General features: G+C 38.4%; 1 protein-coding gene across 3 annotated transcripts in view; it reads right to left on the reverse strand.

Annotated features, from left to right (window-relative positions):
* The window catches only part of STX7 (syntaxin 7), a 55343-nt gene extending 40216 nt beyond the window's left edge, over positions 1–15127 (reverse strand). For 2 of the 3 annotated variants that reach the window (XM_518745.8, XM_054686328.2), the window contains exons 1-2: positions 14820–14955; positions 5361–5503 (exon numbers count right to left, since the gene is read on the reverse strand). In XM_518745.8, the coding sequence (XP_518745.1) occupies positions 5361–5445 (85 nt within the window). In that variant the 5' untranslated portion in view covers positions 5446–5503; positions 14820–14955. Of the gene's footprint in view, positions 1–5360; positions 5504–14819 lie in introns of all 3 variants that reach the window. The other variant, XM_009452021.5, reaches the window with a different exon arrangement.
* Between the last annotated feature and the right edge of the window lie 9718 nt (positions 15128–24845).

The following is a 24845-nucleotide window of genomic DNA, read 5'->3' on the forward strand; positions in this document are numbered from 1 at the left end:
GGCCTTGTTGACTGTTATGGAGTCAACGCTTTCTCTCATAGGATACAAATATTTTCTTAATCATTTTAAACTGTCTACAGAGCCTGTAATAAAGTCATAGTTTGTTATAACTATTTACCAGTTTTATTATTTTAATATAATTAAATTTCTAATTTATTTTACATGTAAGCATTTACAATATTTAAATATTTTATGCTTAATATAAATTATATCATTATAATATGGTTTAAATGCTTTACTGGTGAAACAAATTCAAAAGACTGCAGATGGTCTTAAACCAAAAAAATGGTTTAAAAAGATTTTTGACTGCCATTTTCTTTTTTTGGGGGTATAAACTAAACCATAAAACTTAATATTTTATAAGTGTTTATTTATTTCATCAAAACTAATGTGAAAATAAACTTTCCCACTGCAACACTCAAGAAGACTTTAGCTTTAGTTTAACAGATGCTCATATTCTAATTACAGGTTACCTTACTTACAGCATCTTCTCTTTAGGTTTCTTTTGTAAAATCAGATAATTGTACTGACACAATTTCAAAAGTTGCAAATGTAGTGTGAAGAGAACCTAAATGTGGTGCAAAGTATCATTTTATTCAATCGCACCCAGTATTATTAGCATTACCAAATGGGGAAAAAAGTGAACTGAAATTTCACACTTCTGCCTTTCACTTCCACGTGATTTCTGCATAGCCCTTATCAGTACACATACTTGACAGTAGTTAGATTTTTAACAATACTTTATCTAATCTAAACTCCCCTTCATTTAGACATTGAATCTCAGAAATAGAAAAAGTACAGTGATGACTGGTTTCACTAAATTCATGGCCCCAAATCTTAAATGTATACTCAACACATTTGCTAAACCCCCTTCTTTCCCGCCCATTCTCTATCTGATGACCTTGCTTCCCATTTCATTTAAGAACAGACCCACTCAAACAGGAAATCTCCCATGTTTGCCCACCATGTTTCCATCTGTACCACACGTAGCCTCACCTCTATACGGTGGATGAAATGTGAACTTGCTAGTGGTCCATTCCCATGCCCTCTCACTTTCAAAACATTTCCTTTGCAATTATACGCTTACCAGAATTTCTCTGTTGCAGTGTAAAATGGAACCCTTTCTTTGATCCTCTTTCTACTTTCATAGCAGAGTCTGCTAGTTGCCTACTAAATATTGATTCTCTCACCCTTCTTTCTCAAATAGAATAATCCCCAATTTTAGTGAGCACACTGAAATCCTGCTAAGATGTTTTCAGCCTCTCTGGCAGCTAGGTGTAGCCACCTGATCAATGACATAAGCAGAGATGAGGAGAAAATCTGGAAAGTCTCTTTAAAATGGAAAGAGTGGGTGCTTCTCCTTCCCTTCCTCCATCTACACTTGCAATATGGCTATGAGAATGTTCTTTTCAAAGTCACCAGTTTACCAAATCCAATTGTCTGCTTTTATCTTAGTCTCTCAGCAGCATTAGAGAGAGATAATGCCTCACTCATTCTTGAAACATTCTTTGTTTAATTTCTAGAAATCTACCACATCTTGATTTTTATCTTACCTCACAGGTCACTCCTTAGATTCTTCATGCTACCTTCCTGATTTCCACATTTTTTAATGTTCCAGGCCTCTTCTCTTTCCTCACTCTTACGTGATTACTTTACACCTATGGTTTTAAATACCATTTATACTCTGAGGACACTCTGACTTCCAAATTCCTGCATCTAAAGTAGATGTTTGATATCTCCACTTAGATATCTAAATGATATCTCGAAATATACTTAGTCAAAACAAAACTCTCCCCTACTTGTCCTGAACTGTAGTCCCTCCCATTTCAGTACACACTTGCCACCACCTAGTCCGTTGCTCAATGCAAAAACTATGGAGTCATCTTTAACTCCTTCCTTCCTCTACCATCCCTACCCACATGCATCAGCAAGTCCCGCTGGCTCTACCTCCAAAACACACTCATTGCTTCTCTCCATCCCCACTGCCATCACCCTGGTGCAAGCCAGCATCCGAGCTCTCCCCAGACCTCTGTGATGACCAGCATACCTCCCTGCTATTCCCCCAATGTCTATTTTCTAAGCAGCAGCCAAAGTAATTTTTTCACAGTGTAGATCTGATTATGTCTCTCCTCTGCTTAAATGCCTCCAGTGATTTCCACTGCCTCTTAAAATGAAATCTAAACTTCCTGAATGACCTGCAAGGCCCCAGCTGACCCGCCAGACCCCTCTGGTTTCATCTCCTGGCACTCTTGCCCCAGATGCTGTGCTTCAGCCACACTAGCTTTTTCCCTTTTCCCTATTTTCTGAGTATTTCAAGCCCAGGTCTGCTTTTGAATTTTTAATGCTAGTTATTCCTTCTGTCTGAAATGCCCTTTCTCTGAATCTCCTCACTACCAGTCCCTCCTCATCCTCATTCAAAGACCATCTAAAGTAAAGGTAGCTTCCCCAGTCACTTGCTCTCACCTCACTTTCACTATATTTTCTTTACAGAAAATTAAGTTGCTCATTATTTCTCCTTACTACACTGTAAACTACAATGAGAGCAGGACCTTATAGATTGTTTACTGCTACATTCCTACAGTTTGGAACAGTATCTAGCAAGTACTATGTGCCCCAAAAATTATTTGTTGAATGAATCACAATAGAATATCAAAATTAAAACCCTCTTAGTCTGAACCATTATTCCTATGTTTAAAATTCTTATTAATAAGTCTGAGAAATATCTGACCATCCTTTTTCTGGTCACTGATAAGGAATCTCATTCCTCCTGAGGGAGGCAATTCTACCTTAACAACTTGGATTATTCAAAAGCCCTTCCTCCTTCTCAAGGTGAAATCTGACTACCTGTAGCTTCCGTACATTTATGGAGGCCCCTATGTTCATGCAGGACATATGGCTTCTGTTTCACATATGACAGTGATTCAAACATCTGCAGATGGTGACTGTACCTTCACCTGCATGAACAGTCCCAGTCTTTTTTTTTTTTTTTGAAACGGAGTTTTGCTCTTGTTGCCCAGGCTGGAGTGCAATGGCGTGATCACTGCAACCTCCGCCTCCCAGGTTCAAGCGAGTCCCCTGCCTCTGCCTCCCAAGTAGCTGGGATTACAGGCATATGCCACAACAGGCCCAGCTAATTTTGTATTTTTAGTAGAGACAGGGTTTCTCCATGTTGGTCAGGCTGGTCTCGAACTCCTGACCTCCCGTGATCTGCCTGCCTCGGCCTCCCAAAGTGCTGGGATTACAGGTGTGAGCCACCATGCCCTGCCAACAGTCCCAGTCTTCTTAACAGCTCTTCACATAGACTGTGGAGTATCATAGCCAGCCCTTCACATGCTCCAATACTGCCCCGGATGTACTCGCACACTTAGCTACCAACCTGCCATAAATATTCAACTCTGGCCCAATCTGTCACTTCTCATCCACTGGATCAACTGATCTCTTTCTTAGGGAACATGGCCTGATTTAAGTCAACTCTTTTCTCCTTCCAGTTCATGTTCACACACAATCTTCAATCCATGTATCTTTCATACTACCTACTGCTTGCTACTTCTACAATCTCAGTACAGGACAGTCATTCCTCATCCTCAATTCCTAACACTGTTTAGCTTTCCCAACACAGGATGCTTATCCTCTTCTTTGGAGAAAGGCCTCTTGGCCTCCTTTCTTGCATAAAGGTCCTAATTTTCCACATATGTAATTAGAATTATAAACTTCCTTAATTTTTGCACAGGTAGCCAGATACACTTGGGGCAGACCAGTGCTATTTCTAACCAGCAGCAAGGGAGCCATTAAAAAAAAAAAAGAAAAGGAAAGAGGCTCTTCTGTGGCCACCATCAGAACAGATCTGATGCCAGAGGAGCAAAGCAGAGCCAACGCCGGTGGCCTGTGACAAACTGCAGCAGTTCTCAATGTACCATTCCTACAGTCCCTGCTGTGGACAACGTGGTGCCTGGCACTGTGCACTTCCTTGTTCTTCCAGAAATAGGTAAAAAACCCAGAAATCACCCCAAATCAGAATAAGGGTTATTTTATACCACTGTGCACAGCAGCACCTTTTTAGAGTCTAGTTTTATTCTCTTTGCTCCTAAAACACACTAGCATCTCATTTAAATAATTCAGGTAGAGGAACAGCTGTTGAGGAGTTAATGATTAGATAAAGAAACAGAGTATGGTCATTTGAAAACACTATTTCTGCAATGTGTTAACATTCTGTTAAAAAGAATAGCCTTGTAAGGAACTAGGCTGAAGAATAAAACTATATTAACATACTCCGAAGGATGAAAGAGTTCAGGTAATGCCCCAAGGGCCAAACACTGAGAGCAAGACTAGAATCACCCAAGGTATCTGATTAACCATAATTTACAAACAAAAAAAAGTAAAAAAAAAATAAAAAAATAAAAACCTATCCACTCAAATCTGCTATAATGATTTTTTTAATACATATCCTGACGATGAATAGTTCCGAATGAAGTGCCACACTGCATCAGTCTACTGGTAATCTATCTCTGACAAGTACAGCAAAGAATAATTTGGCCGGGCGCAGTGGCTCACGCCTGTAATCCCAGCACTTTAGGAGGCTGAGGCGGGTGGATCACGAAGTCAGGAGATCGAGACCATCCTGGCTAACACGGTGAAACCCCGTCTCTACTAAAAATACAAAAAATTAGCCGGGCGTGGTGGCGGGCGCCTGTAGTCCCAGCTACTCGGGAGGCTGAGGCAGGAGAATGGTGTGAACCCGGGAGGCGGAGCTTGCAGTGAGCCAAGATCGTACCACTGCACTCCAGCCTGGGCGACAGAGTGAGACTGTCTCTAAAAAAAAAAAAAGAATATGTGGGGAATGCAGGTCTGATTTTCTAAAATACCTTCCTCAATAGATTAAAACGTCCTCTCCTTAGTTCCTCTTGCTCCTTAATAAGGTACCACATACTTGCCCATCATAAGATTAACCTAACCCATATCCAGTCAGATTTTATTTTTAATAAACTTTATGTTCCTTAAGCCCTTGGTAGTGCTACCTGGTTCCAAACCTATGAGACTGAGTCATCAGGTCTCATCATCTCATCTAGAACCAGATAGCTTTAAAGCAGATCTAAGAATCCATTATCCTTTTAAATCTTGATTTTATTTAATGAAATAATGTATTATGTGCCTGGCCCTGACTTCCTATAGAAAAATGCAGTAAGTGTTATCTCAAATATAATTCTCTTGCATTCATTCTAAAGAGTTCGAGCCCTTTAAAACCTGTTGTTAGAGGAATGCTCCTCCCTCTCTCAATCAGCAGAGTTGTCCTTTCATGAACCTCCACCAAGTTCAGTTAAGAGTGGATACAAATAGTGAAGTCCATTTAAAACTCAACTCACAACACTGTGTGATCTTCTGGATGTTAGAAGAGATCCTCTGGGCCAGCTGGGCGGGGTCACCACCAACTCCTGGAGTGTAAGACATGGCTGATGTTCTTATTCGCTAATTTCATCAGATGCTGTGCAGTTTTCTAAGCAGTCACCTAAATAATATAAAAGTCACACAGATATATTTTTTAAGCTACTGGCTTACATTTTCCAAATTAACAATCTGTGAAGTTACAAGGACAAACTTGATTAATCTAATAGAGTTGAAATCTGGCAAAGTGACACATCAAATAGCAAAACTCTCATGTCTATTAAAAAAAAAAAACTGGACTTCAAAGGACAGAGTCATGTTAAACACATCAAACAATTAAAAGAAGGTTCAAATTGCATATTTCCTTTGAAAACGTCTTTGATCTCTTCAAGAAAAATTATTAAATCCCTTACCTGTATATAATTTTAGTTGTTTACATATTTTTTCCTTAACTAAACTCCAAACAATTATAAGGCAGGGCCCACATGCTATTTATCTTTCTCCAATATTTAAAACAACTCTTAGCACAAACAGGCATTTAAATATTTATTAAATGGAACACAGACTTCAGGCTATCCCCAGAAATTTCACTGTATTAGGTTGTGCCAAAGTAATTGCAGTTTTTACCATTACTTTTAATTGTGGTTTTTGCCATTCAAAGTAATGGTAAAAATGGCAATTACTTTTGTACCAACCTTAATATCTAATTTAACACACATACAGGACCTGCTCAGGAATGTATGATTAATAGGGTTCTAATTTTAATGGAAAAGGTTAAATCTGAAATAGCAGAACCAACTACTGTGAAGCAAATGTCATATAAAATGTTTATCAAACCTTCCTGACAGAGGAAGGAGAACGAATGACTCTCCCCTTTCAGCAGCCAGCATCTCAGAATAGAAGAGACACTGAGATACTGCCACAGGAGGCAGGTGAGATGACATTCTTTACCTCTTCAATCCACACCACTCCAATCAGCGTTTGGAAAGAAGGTTGAAAAGGAATGTCCCTGCATACAGAACTGCGCACAGCAAAGAATTTCAACTACCGCCACCCCATCTTTTCCATGAATATGCACTGGAATACTGCAAAATTGTTGGTGGTCAATTTGTAAGCTAGCTCTCTACTAAGAGCCTGGTACATGCCCAGCATTAAACTAAGCACCTGGGAGATGCAAACAAAACAAAACACACTGACACAGTATCTGCTCAAATCAAGTTTGTCATTTAGGAGGACGGATAAAGTTAATAATGCAAACCAACAAAAAACCCCACAAATCCATAAAAGATCACGTGCTAGGCTAAAATGAGAAGGGCTACAAAAAGAAAAAATGACCATCATCCTTGTCTGGAAAGAATTTATGAAATAGAAACATAAGATTTGGATGCTTGGTTATGACCAGTATGCAGAACAACAAAGGCAAGGACGTGAAGGCTGGGGTGGAGAGACCCAGAGCACGTGGAAAGGCCACACGCAGTATGGTATTTACTAAAGGAAGGGAAGGTTCCTGGCCAACCCTGGATCAGATGATTCACAGCTGGGACAAGGGGAAAACAACATAAAGGGAAAGAGAGGAATGGCCTAACATTTCTCGCACATCTGCGACACAAAAAGTATTTCACAGACTAATTTAATTTTCACAACCTCCTTCAATTAAGTGGCATTATTCTTGTTTTAATGATGAGCAAACAGCGGGCTTATTATGATTAAGTAATGGTAACCCAACCCACCCACAGGTGGAGGTGGGATTCAGTCCCAGGGTTCTGATGCCAAGGCTATCCATGCTTGCTACCACATAGAACTAATGCCACAGAAGATTTCTGGTAGAGAAGAAGCCACAGTGAAATATGTGTCTTTGCTCTAAGGGACAGTGTTGGCAGGAAGTACAACAGCTGAACTGTTGAGACCATTAGAACAGTACTGGTTCTATGCCTGGAACTCTGGTGCACTTTGAATGTGCCTGGCCACCCTGAAAGTCCTGGCGGCTTTTAGATATTCTCCAACTTCCCTCTCAGGTACAGCTGATCTATTCTGGGCTCTCTGGGTCTCACCAAATCCTAGAGATGGATCCAAAAGCAATTTCATTAAAGGGTAAATTCAAACCTAAAGTCAGACAGCTGGACCACTACAGTGGGGAGACAGGAATAAACTTCCTTCCAGGTAGCCTTGGACTTGGGCCCAGACAGAACAAGAGTAGACATGGGGATTCAATGACACCAACACCATCCGGAACATCCTTGAAACCATGCAATTTTAAATGCATCTCCAAGTCACTTAAAAAAAAAAAAAAAAAAAAAAAAAACACAGGTTTTGAATAGCCAAAGCAATTTTAAGAAAAAGAACAAAGCTGGAGGCATCTCATTGCCTGACCTCAAATTATACTAAAAGGGTATAGTAACTAAAACAGCATGATATTCATATAAAAACAGACACATAGAACAATGGAATGGAATAGAGAAGTCAGAAGTAAAGTCACGTATCTACAGTCAATTGATCTTTTTGACAAAGTTGACAAAAACATACACTGAGGAAAGGACGCCCTTTTCAATACATGGTGCTGGGAAAATTGGATCGCCCCATGCAGAAGAGTGAAACTGGACCCTTATCTGTCAACATATAAAAAAAAAAATCGACTCAAGATGGATTAAAGACTTAAAAGTAATACCTAAAACGATTAAAATACTAAAAGAAAATATAGGGAAAACTCTTCTGGACATTGGTTTAGGAAAAGAATTTATGACTAAGACCTCAAAAGCACAAGCAACAAAACAAAAAATAGACAAAATGAGATTTAATTAAACTAAAAAGCTTTTGCACAGCAAAAGAAATAATAAACAGAATGAACAGACAACCTGCAGAATGGGAGAAAAATACCTGCAAACTACACATCCAACGAGATTAATATCCAGAATTTATAAGAAACTCAAACAACTCAACAAAAAACCCCACAAATAACCCCATTAAAAAGGGGGCAAAGCACATGAATAGACATTTTTCAAAAGAAGACATACAAATGGCCAAGAAGCACATGAAAAATGTTTAACATCAGTAAGCACCAGATAAATGCAAATTAATACCACAATGAGACATCATCTCACAACAGTCAGAATGGCTATTAAAAATTCATCCACAAACACATCTTGAACAGAAAAAAAAGAAAAAAAGTCAAACAAGTACAGATGTTGGCAAGAATGCAGACAAAAAGGAACACACACACTGTTGGTGAGACTGTAAAGTAGTACAACCTCTAGAGAAAACAGCATGGCAAGTCATCAAAGAACTAAAAATAGAATTAATATTTGATCCAGTAACCTCGTTACTGGGTATCTACCCAAAAGAAAAAAAAAAACCATTATACCAAAAAGATAATCTGCACTCATATGTCTATTGTAGCAATATTCACAAGAACAAAGATTTGGAATTAACCTAAGTGCCCATCAAGTGTCTATTAACATTCCTGAATGGATAAAGAAAATGTAGTGTATACAAATGCAATGGAATACTATTTAACCTTAAAAAAGACTGAAGTTATGTCTTTCACAGCAACACAGATGAACTGGAGGCCATTATCTTAAGTGAAATGACTCAGAAAAAAGTCAAATGCTGCATGTTCTCACTTGTAAGTGGAACCTAAATAATGTGTACACATGGACAGAGAGTGGAATAAGAAGACATTGGAGACTCAAAAGGATGGGAGGGTGAGGGATGAGAAATTACTTAATGCGTACAATGTACATTATTCAGGTGATGATTACACTAAAAGCCCAGACTTCACGCTATGCAATATAACCATGTAACAAAACTGCATGTGCACCCCTTAAATTTATATAAATAAAATGGCTTTATTGAGATATAATTTATTGAGATATGGCAATACAATACACCTACTTGAAGTACACAATCCAATGGTTTTTAATATATTTACAACATTGTATAATCATCACTTTTAGAACATTTCTATTACGCTAAAAGGAAAGTTTGTAATCATTAGCAATCGCTCTCCATTTCTCCCCAACCTCACTGGCCAAAGGCGACTACTAATCTACGTTGTATCTTTATAGCTTTGCTATTCTGGACATTTCATAGGAATGGAATCATACAATGTGTTCTTCGAGACTAGCTTCTTTCTCTTAGTATGCTTCCAAAGTCCATCTGTGCTGTATCATATATCAGTCCTTCATTCCTTGTTATTGCCAAATAATATTCCAAGGTATGGAGAAAGACAATTTTCTCTTGGTTCAATGACATCTTCCTTTCTCCTTTCCCTCTATCAAGTAGATCTCTGGAAAAACTGGCTTACAAGCCAAAACAAACACATTGAATGAAAAAATGTTCAGTTTGTTATTCATGTAATCTCTGGGGATGCTCCTCCATATACATGGTTCCATTTTAATCTATACCTGAATGAGTCGCACATCCATGTCTCCAGCTCGTACCCTTGGCTTTCTCTCGTGTCTACATGTCTGTGAAGCTACAAGAACTCAGCCATTGCCTGTGCAGCACACCATGGAAGTAGCAACTGGAAATTTCTACTTTGGGCAAGACACTTAGCATTTGGGCCCACTGCCAGGATCAAAATGAGATAATGCACATCCAGAGAACAAATGCTTTTCCACCCTACACAGAGGAAAGTTATGATCTGTTCTTGCAGCTGCAGGACCAGCATCAGCACAAGACCAAGAGAAACTCATCACCTGTCTCAAAACCATGCAAGCACACCTGAGGCCTACTCTCTCTCCCATAAACAGTTCCATCAAGTCAAGGACAGTATTCTACAGCATTTTCCTTACCCTTAAAACTCACACCAGTGTAGCCCAAGTCTTCTCACTGTTTTCTTTCAAGGCCACCTTTTTTCCTCTCTGGAAAATCAATCAGTCACAAACACAATCAATTTTCTTCATCCCTTTCCTCAAGCTACTAAATGTGAGAAAGTTCCTGCTGGTGAGACAATTGGCAAGTGGCTTCATTCACCCAAAGAGGTGCTACTTAGATTGACTGGAATCATGAGTTTTGTTTTACTTTTTCTTTGTTTGGCGTTGTTGTTGTTTGAGACAGGAGCACCCAGGCTGGAGTGCAGTGGTGTGATTACGACTCACTGCAGCCCTGAATTTCAGGCTCAGGCAATCCTCCCATCTCAGCATCCCGAGTAGCTGGGTCCACAGGCACCTGCCACCACATCCCACTAATTTTTTGATTTTTTTATAGAGATGGGGGGTCTCACTTTGTTGCCCAGACTGGTCTTGAACTCCTGGGCTCATGCAATCCTCCAGTCTCAGCCTCCCAAAGTGCTGGGATTACAGGTTTGAGCCACTGTATCTAGCCAGGAATCATGTGTGAAGAATGAAATGCAATTTGCGAAAGATAGAGAAGAAAGATGTGTAAAATAAAACAAAGTTAACAATGGCCAACACTCATCCAGGACTTACATTTCCTAAGCATTGTGCTTGTGACTTTTAAATTTATTTTCTCAGTTAATTCTTATAAGCCTATGATGTGGGTATAATTGCTAATGTGATTTTTTTTACATGAAACTGAGGCATAATGAGAATAAATAATTTGCTTAAGCAAAGGAGCAAATAACCACAGAGCCGACATTTTTTAAACACTAAGCCATACTGCTTCCTTGTATAACAAAATTGAGGGCAGGTGAACTCACTCAGTTAGAAAAACCAAATTTGGGCTGGGCGCGGTGGCTCACGCCTGTAATCCCGGAATTTGGGAAGGCCAAGACAGGCAGATGACAAGGTCAAGAGATTGAGACCATCCTGGCCAACATGGTGAAATCTCATCTCTACTAAAAAAATTAACTGGGTGTGGTGGCATGCACCTGTAGTGCCAGCTACTCAGGAGGCTGAGGCAGGACAATCGCTTGAACCCAGGAGGCGGAGGTTGCAGTGAGCCAAGATCACGCCACTGCACTCCAGCCCGGCGACAGAGCGAGACTCGTCTCAAAATAAAATAAAATAAAATAAAATAAGACAAAAGAAAAACCAAATTTACCACTTTTCTGCAAGCCCCATATGAAGTTTTGCTATTCTTAAGATGAAGGAACATGTTTGGGATAACTACATGAGTTGATCAAGGTAACACAGAGGAATAGCTTACTCCTTTTCTCTATTATTCTGCTAATAAGTGGTATCTAAAAGGCAACAACAGTTGGCTCTTTTGATAATGAGACACACAAAGGAAAGGAACCAAATTGTTGTCTTTAAAATATATATATACAAATACAAGCATAGACAGATAGGATAGGTAACTACAAATTGATTAAAAGCTTATGATCTCTGCATATAGGCTAAATGGATGCTGAGTTATTCAGATGTCTGCTTTCCACATCAGTCTCCATTACCTAGCCCAGAGCTGCTACGCACTAAAGTACTCTTGTTGAATACTTTTGAAAGCCCACTCAGAATTCCTATTTAATTGCTCAGAATAATAATTATATAATTCATTACCTAGACCTGTACTAATAGACTAGCCACTAACTAAATGGGCTGTTAAAATTATAGTGGTTACTAGAAGCAGGGAAGGATGGCGGGAAGGGGATAGCCAAAGGTTGGTTAACTAACACCAAAATACAGCTAGGTAGGAGGAATGAAGTCTAGTGTTCAGGGGACTATAATTAATTACAATTTATTGCATATTTTCAAATACTTAGAAGAATGAATTGTGAATGCTCTTAACACAAAGAAATGTTAAATGTTTGAGGTAATGGATATGCTAATTACCCTGATTTGATCATTACACATTGTACACATCTACTGATGTATCACATGTATCCACAAATATGTAAATCATTATCTGTTGATTAAAATAATAAAAGCAAAAAAACTTATTACAGGTTATTTTAAGCTGCTAACAAGATAACTGATTGCAGTAAGAAACTACACTTTTACTCTACATTTCATTTTTTGATGTGACAATTTACACCGTTTTATATTGTGTATCACTTAAATTACATTGTAGCTCTCGTTTTTAAAAAATTAAAATTAATTAAAATTAAGTTAAATGAAAAAATCAGTTCCTCAGTCACACTAGACACCTTTCAAATGTTCAAAAATTCTGTGTGGCTAGTGGCCAGAAGCTTGGACAGCTCATTCATAGACCACTTCCATTATCACAGAAAGATCTATTGCACAGTGCTAATCTCCACATTGCAATAATCATCTTTCTATGAAGATATACAAACACTATAAAGAGAAAAACAGGAAGGGAGAATCAAAGTGCAACACTCAGATGAGAGTCTTCTCAAGACGGCTTCTAAAGAACACAAAGGAATGAACAAAAAGAATGTTAAAATTTAATCTTGAAGTGTCAAACACTACTCCCAGTTAAAATCAGATATACTGTAGAATCCTTAAGATTTCCATTTAGCATATATCTCATGCTCTATAAATCTACCCTGGGCAAAGAAGTAGTCAATTTCACTTTCTTAATCATTAACATCAGCATAAACAACTGGACTTCTCTATACCCTCTACCCCAGATAAGTTCTGAGGGGTGGGGGGTAAGCATTTTTTTGTGTTTTGTGGACTGCACTATTCTCAGTGCCTGGCTACATCACAAGTGCTTAACAAACATTTGCAGAATGAATGAATGTACCCACCTCCTAAGAACACACACCCAGCGTGAGGGTAAATATTACCATTTCCAAAACATAAAATTCCAGTGCCTTCTTTCAGATACCGAAGGTCCCAGGCTTCTTGCTGCCTTGGGCCTTTGCTGGGTGCCATTTCCTATTTCTAGAAGGCTCTTCCCATGATCTCCACGTGACTGGCTCCTTCTCCCCAGCAAGGCCTCATCACATGCTAGAGAAACCTTTGTGACCACTCTGATATGAAAGTGAGAACTCACCACTGGTCACTCTTTGTCAATCTAACTTACTGCTTCACAATACTCAAAAGCCGAATTAATCACTGTTTATTATTTATCCCTACACCTCTGGAATACAAACAGGAGCTACTTCTGGAATACAAACAGGAGAGAGATGACCTTGTCATCCTGTGTAATCTACAGTGCCTGGTGCACAGTAAATGCTCAAGGAATGTGAGGGTGCTCTGTCTACATAAGTATCCTCTGCACAAACTACATTAACTGTATTCTTTGGCCTTAGCTCTTTCATCACTGAACTTTTGTACTACTTGGTTGTAGTTCACAACACCGAGGATTGTTTTTTTCACACTTTCACACATGAAACTTGCAAATTAAATGGAATCACAGCAAACTTCACTCAGACTTACTGTGAATATTTTCTATAATTTACTTTTCAATCATCAGCACTTAAAGTTTGGGGTCATAATCAAAATGAGGATTGATTTTGTTATCAAGAGCAACATAAGTAACATATCTGAGGAAAAATTATGATGTTAATGAGTTAATATGGTATCATATTAACCTCTACAGAAACTGTGAAGTTAAGAGCATAATTCTTAACTAGTCACGAGTCTGAGGCCAACTTCTCAAAGTAGCCTATAAGGCCTGTCCACAACACAAAACACAGTTTAAAACACCGTTATCAGCCTCTGCCCAGGTGTGCTCAGAGAACCTGCAGAAGAAATGTCCACTTCCAACATTGTTAAATAGCACAGCATTTCATAATTACTTTCTTTTCTTCCAGATTCTGGGCAAGTTTTATATATTATATATAATTATAGTCAGAATACAACGATCTGAGGTAAACAAAAATTAACGTATACAGATAAGAGCCAAACAAATGTAAGAAATTTGTGGGAAAAAACACACAGCATTTGATCAGAAATGCAACTTTTTTTCTTTGTCTGAATTTAAAGAAACTAACTAGAAAACAAGGTGGAGGAAATACTAGAAATATTTTATGTATGTTTAAAGGTTTTTATGTAAATTAATTAAAGGTGTATACTAAAAGAATGTCAAAGTATGTTAAAGTCATCAAGCCAAATTAAAAAAACAATACTACGCGCCTCTGAATAAACAAACATACACGGTTCGCCTGCTACAGCCATACATTTTTCAGTTCCTCTATATTCGGGAAGTTTAATGTGTTTTTCAATCCGTGAGTTGAAAAGAGGAAGAGGTCATTTGGTCGTGTCTGGATTCCTGAGCTGGGCCCCAGCCGGCTCTGGCGCCCTCCCCGGGGTGCGCTCCGCCAGCCGTGCGCCTCCGGAGCTCTGCCCAGGGGACCGCGGCGGGTGCGTGGCTGGGTAGGCCCACCTGACCACAGCCGCGCGCACCCGGAATGCGGAACGCGCCGCGCCCTTGCACCCGGCCGGGGGGCGTGGGGAGCCGCAGGCGCTCCGGGAGCTGGGGCAGTCCCGCCCTTCCCAGCCTCCCGAGTGCCTGCTGCAGAGCGCAGGGCGGCGGCCACCTGACCACGCGCACAAACAAGAAGGCGCAGCAGCCGCAGGGGCACCGCGCCTCCCTGTCGCCCGGCCAGGGAGCCCCCCTCCCCAGGGTCCTCTTACCTGGACCTCCACGGCTCCCTCCTACACCTCCGACCGCCGTCACCCACCTACCCCGGAGCCCTCAGCTGCAATTCTCAGCTGATGGGCGGTGGCGTGGGGACGCCCAGTGCGCATGCCCGCAGCACAACTCAGGAAGAAGGCGGGGTTCACCCCTTTTCTATTGGCCCGCGGGGCTGAGTGACAGCGGCCCTCACCGCCCCTCCGGTTCCAAGCTAAGGAATGGGGGTATCAGCAAAATTGCAAGGGAGCTGTTCTTTGAAGCCTGACGTAGAGATGGTGAACGCCTCTTAGCCTACGTGCAAAAAAGGACAGAATGGAGGACAGTTGTCTTCTTTATCTGGTGAAGCCAGCCTTCTTGCACGCGAGTCTTCACCCCGCCCCATTAGCTCTTGCCTGTCTTGTTTGCTAACCTTTAATTGCAGTAGATCGCGTTCACAGCTCTATCGAAAAATGCAAAGGCGAGCACACAATCCTAGCAAGAACAATGAAGGAATAAGTGAAGAGTCATCTCTGGGTGCTCACTTAGTAAACAAGTTTTCCTAGTACATACAAGTCATTCTAAGCATTCCTGAAAAGCAGGGCGTAGTTTTCACAGGGTTTAAAACAAGCAGAGACAGTTCCAATGATAAATATGCAAATATATTGTAATTGTTAGATGAAAAGCATCAATTGCTACAAATGAAAGAAAGCCCTCTCCAAATTAATTAGAAGATAGATCGGCTTAGCCTTTGCCTATATTAAGGCAACACTATTTTCTAAAATGATTACCCGGATAGGTGATATCAAAAGTCCAGACGCACTTAGGTGGAAAAAAACAAAACCCAGGATAGAATTCTGATTGGAACTCACCGACACTAAGTGTGGAATGTTATCTGCTTAAGAGAGATGGACAGAGAAAGAATAACCCTGAAAACGAGTAACCCACAAGATAGGAAATAAACCAGGAAAAGGTAAACTAGAGAATGAAGGAAAAAAAGAGGGAATTGTCCATGATGTCACCTGTTACACAAAGTTCAAGTAAATAAAGAACTGAAAGTAGTGCATTGTACTTGAGAATTAGGAAGTGGCTGGTGAACGTAGGAAGAAACATTTCAATCATTGAAGGAACTCATGAAAGGATCTTACATCCGTGTGAGGTTTAGTGCACTTTCCAAATACCCATTCATATTACCTTTGATAGAACTCTGGACTCTGGGGAGGGAAGGTACAATGCACTACAGAAGAACCTGAGATTAAGTGGCCTCTTCAAGTTGCCCTGATAGTTACTGACTATGCTGGGACCAAAACTTAGCTGTCTGAGCCCTCATCCTGGGCTCATTCCAATTCCTTGTTTTAAAATATGTTATGAGTGGATTCCTTCCAGGTCTTTTGAAAACTTAGAATAAGATTTCATCCTTTGGTATTCAAATGGGAAAAAAAAGAAGTATAGTCTAGACAAACTTGCAAAATTTAGAAGTATTAAGATAAATGAATTACTAAGAGTTCCTGACATGGTATTCCATCTGCGAATCTGGCTGCTACCAAGTTAAATTCAGCCAGGTGTCTTGAAACTGGTAGGGCTTTAAAAGTCTCCTAATTTGATGAGTGATAATGTCACATCTCCCAAAATAAATCATTTCCATGTGCAGAAGTTACCTATGACTGAAGGCTTGTAATTTGGATTTTCAGAAATAGTAATTTGCGAGATTTGGGCCTTCTTGGAGAGATTTTGAAGGAAACCAGAAGTTGTTGAGTGGGGAATGTTATCTGCACACTTGTGGTGTCCTTATTAATGTAAATACCATAAATACCTCCTATGTAATATCTCTCACGTAGGATGGAGAACTGTCCACTGCTGTATCTCCAGTGTCTGGGATAGCAATTCCAGGGAATAGAAGGAGATAATTGCTGGTTCATTTAATAGTTACTGAACTAAAAATATTTTTTACATGACCACTATGTGATCTTCTGGGAAAGCCAAAGAAGTAAAAGACGCAAAAAGGTAAATAGAGCAAAGAGGGACTTATTGGTAAGTGAGAAGGACAAGTTGACTTATGAAAGTTTGTTTTTATTTATAATACAATGGGAAAACCACAACTGGTTTAAAAAATCTGTGCTAGATTAAAAGGAAGCTTAAATTAATACTTAATAAACAAGAGTTAGTTCAGTTGTGCCTCATTGTTAAGCACCTTCCATGTCTCTCTACAGTCTACTTGTTTTCTGTTTAAGATCACACAAGTGCCTAGTCATATATCAAGCACAGAATTGATTTTGCCCTAGCTTTTGAACATGGAGGTAATAAACAGATATCCCAGGGGAATCTTACACGGGCCATTATAGCATGATGACTGGTATTTTCGTTTCTAATTTTACCTCCTAAGTGTTGTTCATATGTGCCCTCTTCTCTCAGTCCCTCACGGTTGACATCCTGATCCACTGCAATAGCCTCCTTGTTGGATCTTCTATCTCCGGGTCTTCTCAACTTTATTATTGTCAAAGCCACCACTGAATATTTGAAGCTCTAATCTGAGAACTTTGCTCCAGGCTTCATGCCATTTCCATGATTGCAGCATTCCCTGAACTGTATTTCTTATGAAAAAAAACCAAAATGATTAGATTGGGGAGAGCTGGGGAATTGTGTGGGTTGAAGTAAGGAATCAGGGAATTGGTCTACAAAGAAATGTTTGGGAAACATATTATATTACATTCTTGAAGATTCACAGAGCATATTTGTAAATTAAAGACGCTGAGAAGTGGTTCAGGAAAGAAACAAGTATAAATTTCTTTTACCCAGTATTTTATGAGTGTATTTGATGGTGGAACTTGCCTGTAAAACTTTTAAATATGCATAATGGAAAACACTGCTCTCAAAATCAAGTCCAAGCCCCCTGCATATACACAGGGTGACCATATATTTAGTTTGCTAGGACAGTCCTAGTTTATGCTTGTCCTGGCCGCCTGTCTTCTGAGCATGCCCTTTCATTCTCAAACGTGCTTCAGTTCAGATGATGCATCATATGGTCCCTATACATATAAGGACCACATGGTCTGATCCTGCCTTTCCAAGCATCAAAATTTATGCTTGGAATATGTTGGCTTAAATAACTTCTCTTTCTCTGTCTGCTCTCCCCTCCCTCCCAGCAGCTAGCTCCCCAGTCACAAACCAGGGGTTTTCTTATTTCTGTGCTTCGCTCACGTAGTTCCCATCAGCTAGAATACATTTTTTCTTCTCTCCCATGTTTTAAACGATTCTTTATTTTGAAATAATTTTAGATTTATAGAAGAGCTGCAAAGATAGTACAGCACTCCTATATATACCTCACCCAGGTTCCCCTAATGTTTCCTTAATGTTAACATCTTACATAACCATGGTCCACTTGTCAAAACTAAGAAATCAGCATTGGTATAGCAGTACCAACTAAATTAGCTTGTATTTTCCCTGCACCAGCTCTAGAATCAGTCATTTTACTATTGAGCACTTCTTCTTTTTATTGGAAAAAGTTATTTAGAAATCAAAGGCCAGGACCACCAGGCACAGTAGCATGGCTCACACCTGTAAACCCAGCACTTTGGAAGGCGAAGGCAGGCAGATCATTTGAGCCCAGGAGTTCGAGGCCAGCCTAGGCAATGGGGCAAAACCCTGTTGTGATGGTTAATACTGAGTGTCAACTTGATTGGATTGAAGGATGCAAAGTATTGATCTTGGGTGTGTCTGTGAAGATGTCGCCAACAGAGATTAACATTTGAGTCAGTGGGCTGGAGAACACAGGCCCACCCTTAATCTGGTGGGCACCATCTAATCAGCTGCCAGCAAATATAAAGCAGGCAGAAAAATGTGAAAAGGCTAGCCTAGCCTCCCAGCCTATATCTTTCTCCCGTGCTGAACGCTTCCTGCCCCTGAACATCCAAGTTCTTCAGTTTTGGAACTCGGACTGGCTCTCCTTGCTCCTTAGCCTGCAGACAGCCTATGGGACCTTGTGATCATGTGAGTTAATACTTAATAAACTCATATATATATATATATATTCCATTAATTCTGTTCCACTAGAGAACCTTGGCTATTACACCCATCTCTACAAAAATTAGCTGGGTGTGGTGATGTGCACAGTAGCTATAGTCCCAGCTACTCAGGAGGCTGAGGTGGGAGGATTGCCTGAGCCCAAGAGGTCAAGGCTGCAGTGAGCCAAGATCATGCCACTGCACTGCAGTGTGGGCAACAGAGTGAGACCCTGTCCCCCACCCTACCAAAAAAAAGAAAAGAAAAGAAATCAAGATCAAGGCACTAACCTTCTCATTGTTACTAGGGTGTCAGTGCTTCTACGCTCCCCTCAATGGACAGAGCTAGGAAATAAATTTATATATACTAATTCATGCATGTAGGATATTTACTCCAGTCTTCATGCCATCCCCATGTTGGCTGCATGCCCCAAAATATATTTGGTAAAAATAAAAGTGCTTGGACTGGGCAGAGGTGGGGTTTGTGTGAGTTGGGGTAAGGAATCAGGGAATTGATCCATAGAGAAATGTATATAGTATACATTATATGCAGTATAAGTCTTGTATAAAATATGTCTATAATTTTACAAGAAACTGCCAAATTGTTTTCCAATTGTTTTACATATCCATAGCTATATCAGATTTTATCTATATATATAAACACGAGTTCATCTAGGCATTCCCAATTCTAGTCCAACATTATAGGGGTCATTCTAGCCTTCCCTTGTCCTAATTTTTAGCTTCTTTCACTAGAAGTGAGAAACCTAGCTCCCATTATCTGCCATTTATGTTCTTATTTCTATAATGTAAAAAATTAGGTTGGTGCAAAGGTAATTGTGGTTTTTGCCATTAAACCGCAATTACCTTTGCACCAACCTAATAGCTTCAGAATTTCTAACTCCTACTCTGTGTGAGAAAAAAATCTTTAGTGCAGTGTTTATGTACGATTCTTTTTGTCTTTAGCCTTATAATATTGAGTCAAAACAATGTTTTCTAAAAATCACCAAGGTCGGCTCTTTACCCATCTCCTTCAGTGAAATTAGGTTATGTTGACTTTGCAGTTAAATTCAGTCGTCATAGATCTGCATTTTATCCTATGATCCACAAATATACTGATTGATTTTTTAAATTTGTATAAAGCTCATTGTTTGTGGTATATAGTTCTGTGGATTTTTGACAGATACATAGAGTAATGTATCCATAACTCCAATACCGTAGAGAACAGTTCTACCATACTGAAAATTCCCTTTCACAACAACCTTTATTCAACCCATCCCCCTCCTCCCACCCTTGGCAACCACTTATGTTTTCTATCACCAGAGTTTTGCCTTTTCCAGAACGTCCTATAAATTCAATCATACAATATATAACCTTTTGGGTCTGATTTCTTTCACTTAGCAGAATGCATTTAAGATACATCCACATTGTTGTATAAATCTATAGTTTGTTTTTTTTGTGGCTGAATAATATTCCATTGTTTGGATATAACACAGCTTATTTATCCATTCACCTGTTGGCTGTTTCCAATTTTTGGCAATTATGAATAAAACTTCTATAAATACTTAAATACAGATTTTGGTAAAAATAGAAGTTTTCAATCATTTGAGTGAATATCTAGAAGTAGGTCTGTTGGGCTGTATAAGTGTATATTCATTTATTTTTGCTTTAAATATTGCTCTGGGGGAGGGGCCACCACACGTCTACTCAATGAAGAGAAATGTTTTTACAATTTACAGGTATTTTTTTTACACCTATTATGGCATGAATTCATAGGAAATAAGTTCTAGCAGCCTCCTTCTTATTGGTTCTCACACAGTGTGCTTCTCTGGATGGAGCAGGCTGCTGCTTTAATTGAACTCAGGTGACTTTCTCCTTGAGATCCTTTTCTGATCATTTTCCTTCACGTGTTTGAGGAAGCTGTCTCGGCACTTAGAGTACTTAATATGCTCAATATGCACATCAATTATCTTGGCAAGAATCATGCCCTTAACTTGTTTGTTTACAACAGTGCCAACAGTATGCTGGGTTACATTGTAGACTCTTCCAGTTTTTCCATGGTGATAGTTGTGGGGCATTCATTTTTGAATAGCACCCAACCTCTTGATGACTACGGTATAACCTTTCTTGTAGATTCGCATGTATGTGACCAAAGGAACAACTCCATGTTTTCTAAAAGGCCTAGAGAACATGTATCAGGTGCCTCTCCTCTTTCCCTTTGTGTTAATCATTTTGGCAAATTACTGGAAGATGGCAATTCTGGCTCTACATTTAATTTTACAAAATACTTCCAAATTGTTTTCCAAGGTGGCTGTATCATTTTGCATTCCCATCAGCAATGATTGAGGATTTCTGTTACTCTACTTCTTTGTCACTTTTTGATATTGTTGAATTGAAAAACATTTTTTTTTTCATTCTCATGGGTGTGTAGTGGCATGTCATTGTGATTTTATGTATGCTTATTTGAAATCCATCTGTCTTCTTTAGTGAAATGTTAATTCAAATCTTTTGCCTGCTTTTTATTGGGTTGTCTTCCCACTGTTGAGTTTTAAGAATTATTTTTGTATTCTGGTACTTTATCAAATATATCATTTACATGTATTTTCTCCTAGTCTGTAGCTCTGTAGCTTATCTTTTCATTCTCTTCTTTTAAAATTTTTTAAATTTTCTTTCAGAAAAGATCTGGGATCTGGCTATGTTGCCCAGGCTAGAACGCAGGGGCTATACATAGGCCTGATTGTTGGACATACAACTTTTTAAACTTCTGGGCTCAAGCAATCCTTTCTTCTCAGCCTCCCAAGTAGCTAGAACTATATGCACATGCCACCACACCCAGCTCATTCTCTTAATGGTGTCTTTCATGGAGAAATAAGTCTTTAATTTTGATAAATTTCAGGTTGCCATATTTTTGTTTTATAAATTATGCCTTTAGTGATTAATTTAAAAGCTCATCACCCAACCCAAAGTTATACAAATTTTTCCTATATTTTATTCTCAAAGGTTTATGGTTTTACATTTTACATACAGGTTTACAATTCATTTTGAGTTAATTTTTGTAGAATGTATCAGGTATCTGTTAAGGTTCATTTCATTTGTTTTTTTGCATATGAATGTCCAATTATTTCAGTACCTTTGTTGAAAAGTCTATCTTTTCTCCATTGAATTGCCTTTGCATTTTTGCCAAAACTCAGTTGACTATGTTTCTGTGAACCTCTCTCTATTTTTCATATTCTCTTCTATTAATCTATGCATATATTTTCTCCGACATCATGCTGTCTTGATTACTGAAGCTCTAGAGTAAGTTTTGAAATTGGATAATATGAGTCCTCTGACTTTTTTGTTTTCCGGAATTGTTTGATTATTTCAGTTTCTTGGCTTTTCTGTAGAAATTTTAGAAGCAGCTAGTCAATATCTACAAAATCATGCTGGAATTTGATTGGGATTGTTTTGACTTTACAGAACACATTGGGAAGAATTGACATCTTAATATTGAGATTTTCAATTCATAAACATAGTATATCTCCACATCTATTTAGATTTTCTTATATTGTTTTTCATCAGTGTTTTGTAACTTACAATATACAGATTCTGCACATATTTTGTGAGTCATACGTAATTTATTCATTTGTTTGGGTACTATTATAATGTATTTTTAAATTTTAATTTTTACTTCTTCATTGCTGAAATACGGAAATATTATTGGTTTTTGTGTATCATCCATGTATTCTGTGACCTTACTAAATGAATGTATTAGTTTTATGAGCTTGTGTATTATTTGGAACTTTCTACATAGACGGTTGTTCTGTGAAAGGGTATATATAAAAAGTGACCCCCAAATGCCAAAGAAGCCAAGAAACCAAAGAAGGAGGCAGACAAATCTAGTTCATTGGTATTGGGTGACTTATTAGAGGGAACTTACAGACAGCAGCATGGTCTTGGGTGGCCACAAGACACATAGTTCTCTGCACTGCAAACCCTGAGACCCAGGGCATGTATCTTGAGGGAAAAGTATATGTACTCTGGAAGGAATGTGCAGGTGGCTATGAGCATCAGGGCCTAAGATTTCTGTAACAGCATCAAGGGAGGTTTTGGAGGAAAACTTACAATAAATAGGTATTTCTAAATAAAAAGTAATACATCAGCAAGACATTTTGGCAGCATTCCTGGACTTGGGGTTAGTCAGAAGTTACATGGCAGATTGGCATTTAAAATAAAGTCACTATTTTCCCCACAAAAAATATAATCTGCGAATATAGTTTTATTTTTTTCTTATTCTGTATGCATTTTATTTGGTTTTCTTGCTCTGTCAAACTATTTAGAACTTCCATTATGACACTGAATGGTACTAACGAGAGAGGACATTTGTGCTGGGTTTCTGCTTAGGAGGAAAGCATTCAGTTTCTTACCACTAAGCAGGATGAACAGCATGAAGTTTGCTGTAGGTTTTTTAAGATTTCCTTTCCTAGGTTAAGGATGTTTTCTCCTACTTCTAGTTTGCTGAGAATTTTAATCATTAATTAATGTTAAGTTTTGTCAAATGCTTTTTCTCCACCTATTGACGACATACTTTTACTTTTTAGTCTGTTAATGTGGTGAATAGATAGTTATTGATTTTCAAATATTGAGCCAGCCTTGCGTTGCTAGGATTAATCCCACTTGGTGGTGATATATTATTCTTATTATATATTGCTGGATTTTATTTGCTAATATATTGTTGAAAATGCTTGTATTTGTATTTTTGAGGGCTATTGTCTGGAGTTTTTGCTTGTCTTTTTCTTATAATGTTTTTGCCTGGTTTCAGCATCACGACAATGCTGATCTCATATAAATGGAATGTGTCCCCTCCTTTTCTATTTTCTGAAAAAGATTTTGTAGGATTGGCATTATTTTGTCCTTAAATATCAGGAGGATTCACCAGTGAAATCATATGGGCCTTACTTTATATGTTTTTAAAGACTTTTAACTATACAGCACATTCATTACATATAGGACCATTCAGTTGATCTATCTCTTCTTGAGTGAGTTTCGGTAGTTTGTTTCTTTTAAGAGGTTTGTCCATTTCATCTAAGTTGTTGAATTTATATGTACAGGGTTGTTTGTAGCATTCCCCATTCTCTCTTTGATGTGTCAGGATCAGTAGTAATATTCTTTCTTCTATTTCTGATACTGTAATTTGCATCTTCTCTCTTTTTATCTCTTAGCCTGGAAACAGGTTTATTAATACTATCGATTTTTTTAAACTTTTGGTTCCATTGATTTTTTTCTATTATTTTTTGGTTTTCAATTTTACTTAGTTTTGTCCTAATATTTATTTCCTTCCTTCTACTTGCTTTAAGTTTAATTTGCTCCTTTTTTCTCTTGTTTCTTAAGCTGGAAGCTTAAGTTACTGACTTGAGATCTTTCTTCTTTTCTTATGTAAGCATTTACTGCCATATATTTTCATTTAAGTACTGCTTTAGCTGCGTCACACACATTTTGATATGTTGGAATTTTTACTTTCATTTCGTTCAAACTATTTTTTAAATAACCCTTAAGACACCCTCTTGACCCATGGTGATTTTTAGAAATGTATTGTTTAATTTTCCAAATATTTGAGGTGTTTAAGATAATTTTATTTTATTAATATTTGGTGTATTTTTATGGTCAGAAAACATACTTTGTATGATTTATATTCTTTTAAATTTGTTAAGTTTTGTTTGCTGGCCCAGAATATGATCAATGAGTATTTCATGTACACTACAAAAGAAAGAGTAATATTGCTGTTGGGTGGAATATTTTATAAGTGTAAATTAGTTCAAGTTAGTTGGTAGTGTTTGGGGGATTTTGCTGATATTCTCCCTACTTATTTCATCAATTACTAAGAGAGGAGGGTTGAAGTCTCCAACTAGAACTGTAAATTTCTCTACTTTTTCTTTCATATCTTTCAGGATTTTCCCTATGTGTTTTGAAGTTCTGTTGTTATATGTAAACACTTTTAGGATTGTTATGTCTTCCTGATGAATTGACCCCTTTATTATTATATAGTACCCCTCTTTATCTCTAATAATAATCCTT

Source organism: Pan troglodytes, chromosome 5 (genome assembly GCF_028858775.2).
Source record: "Pan troglodytes isolate AG18354 chromosome 5, NHGRI_mPanTro3-v2.0_pri, whole genome shotgun sequence".
NCBI classification, from domain to species: domain Eukaryota; kingdom Metazoa; phylum Chordata; class Mammalia; order Primates; family Hominidae; genus Pan; species Pan troglodytes.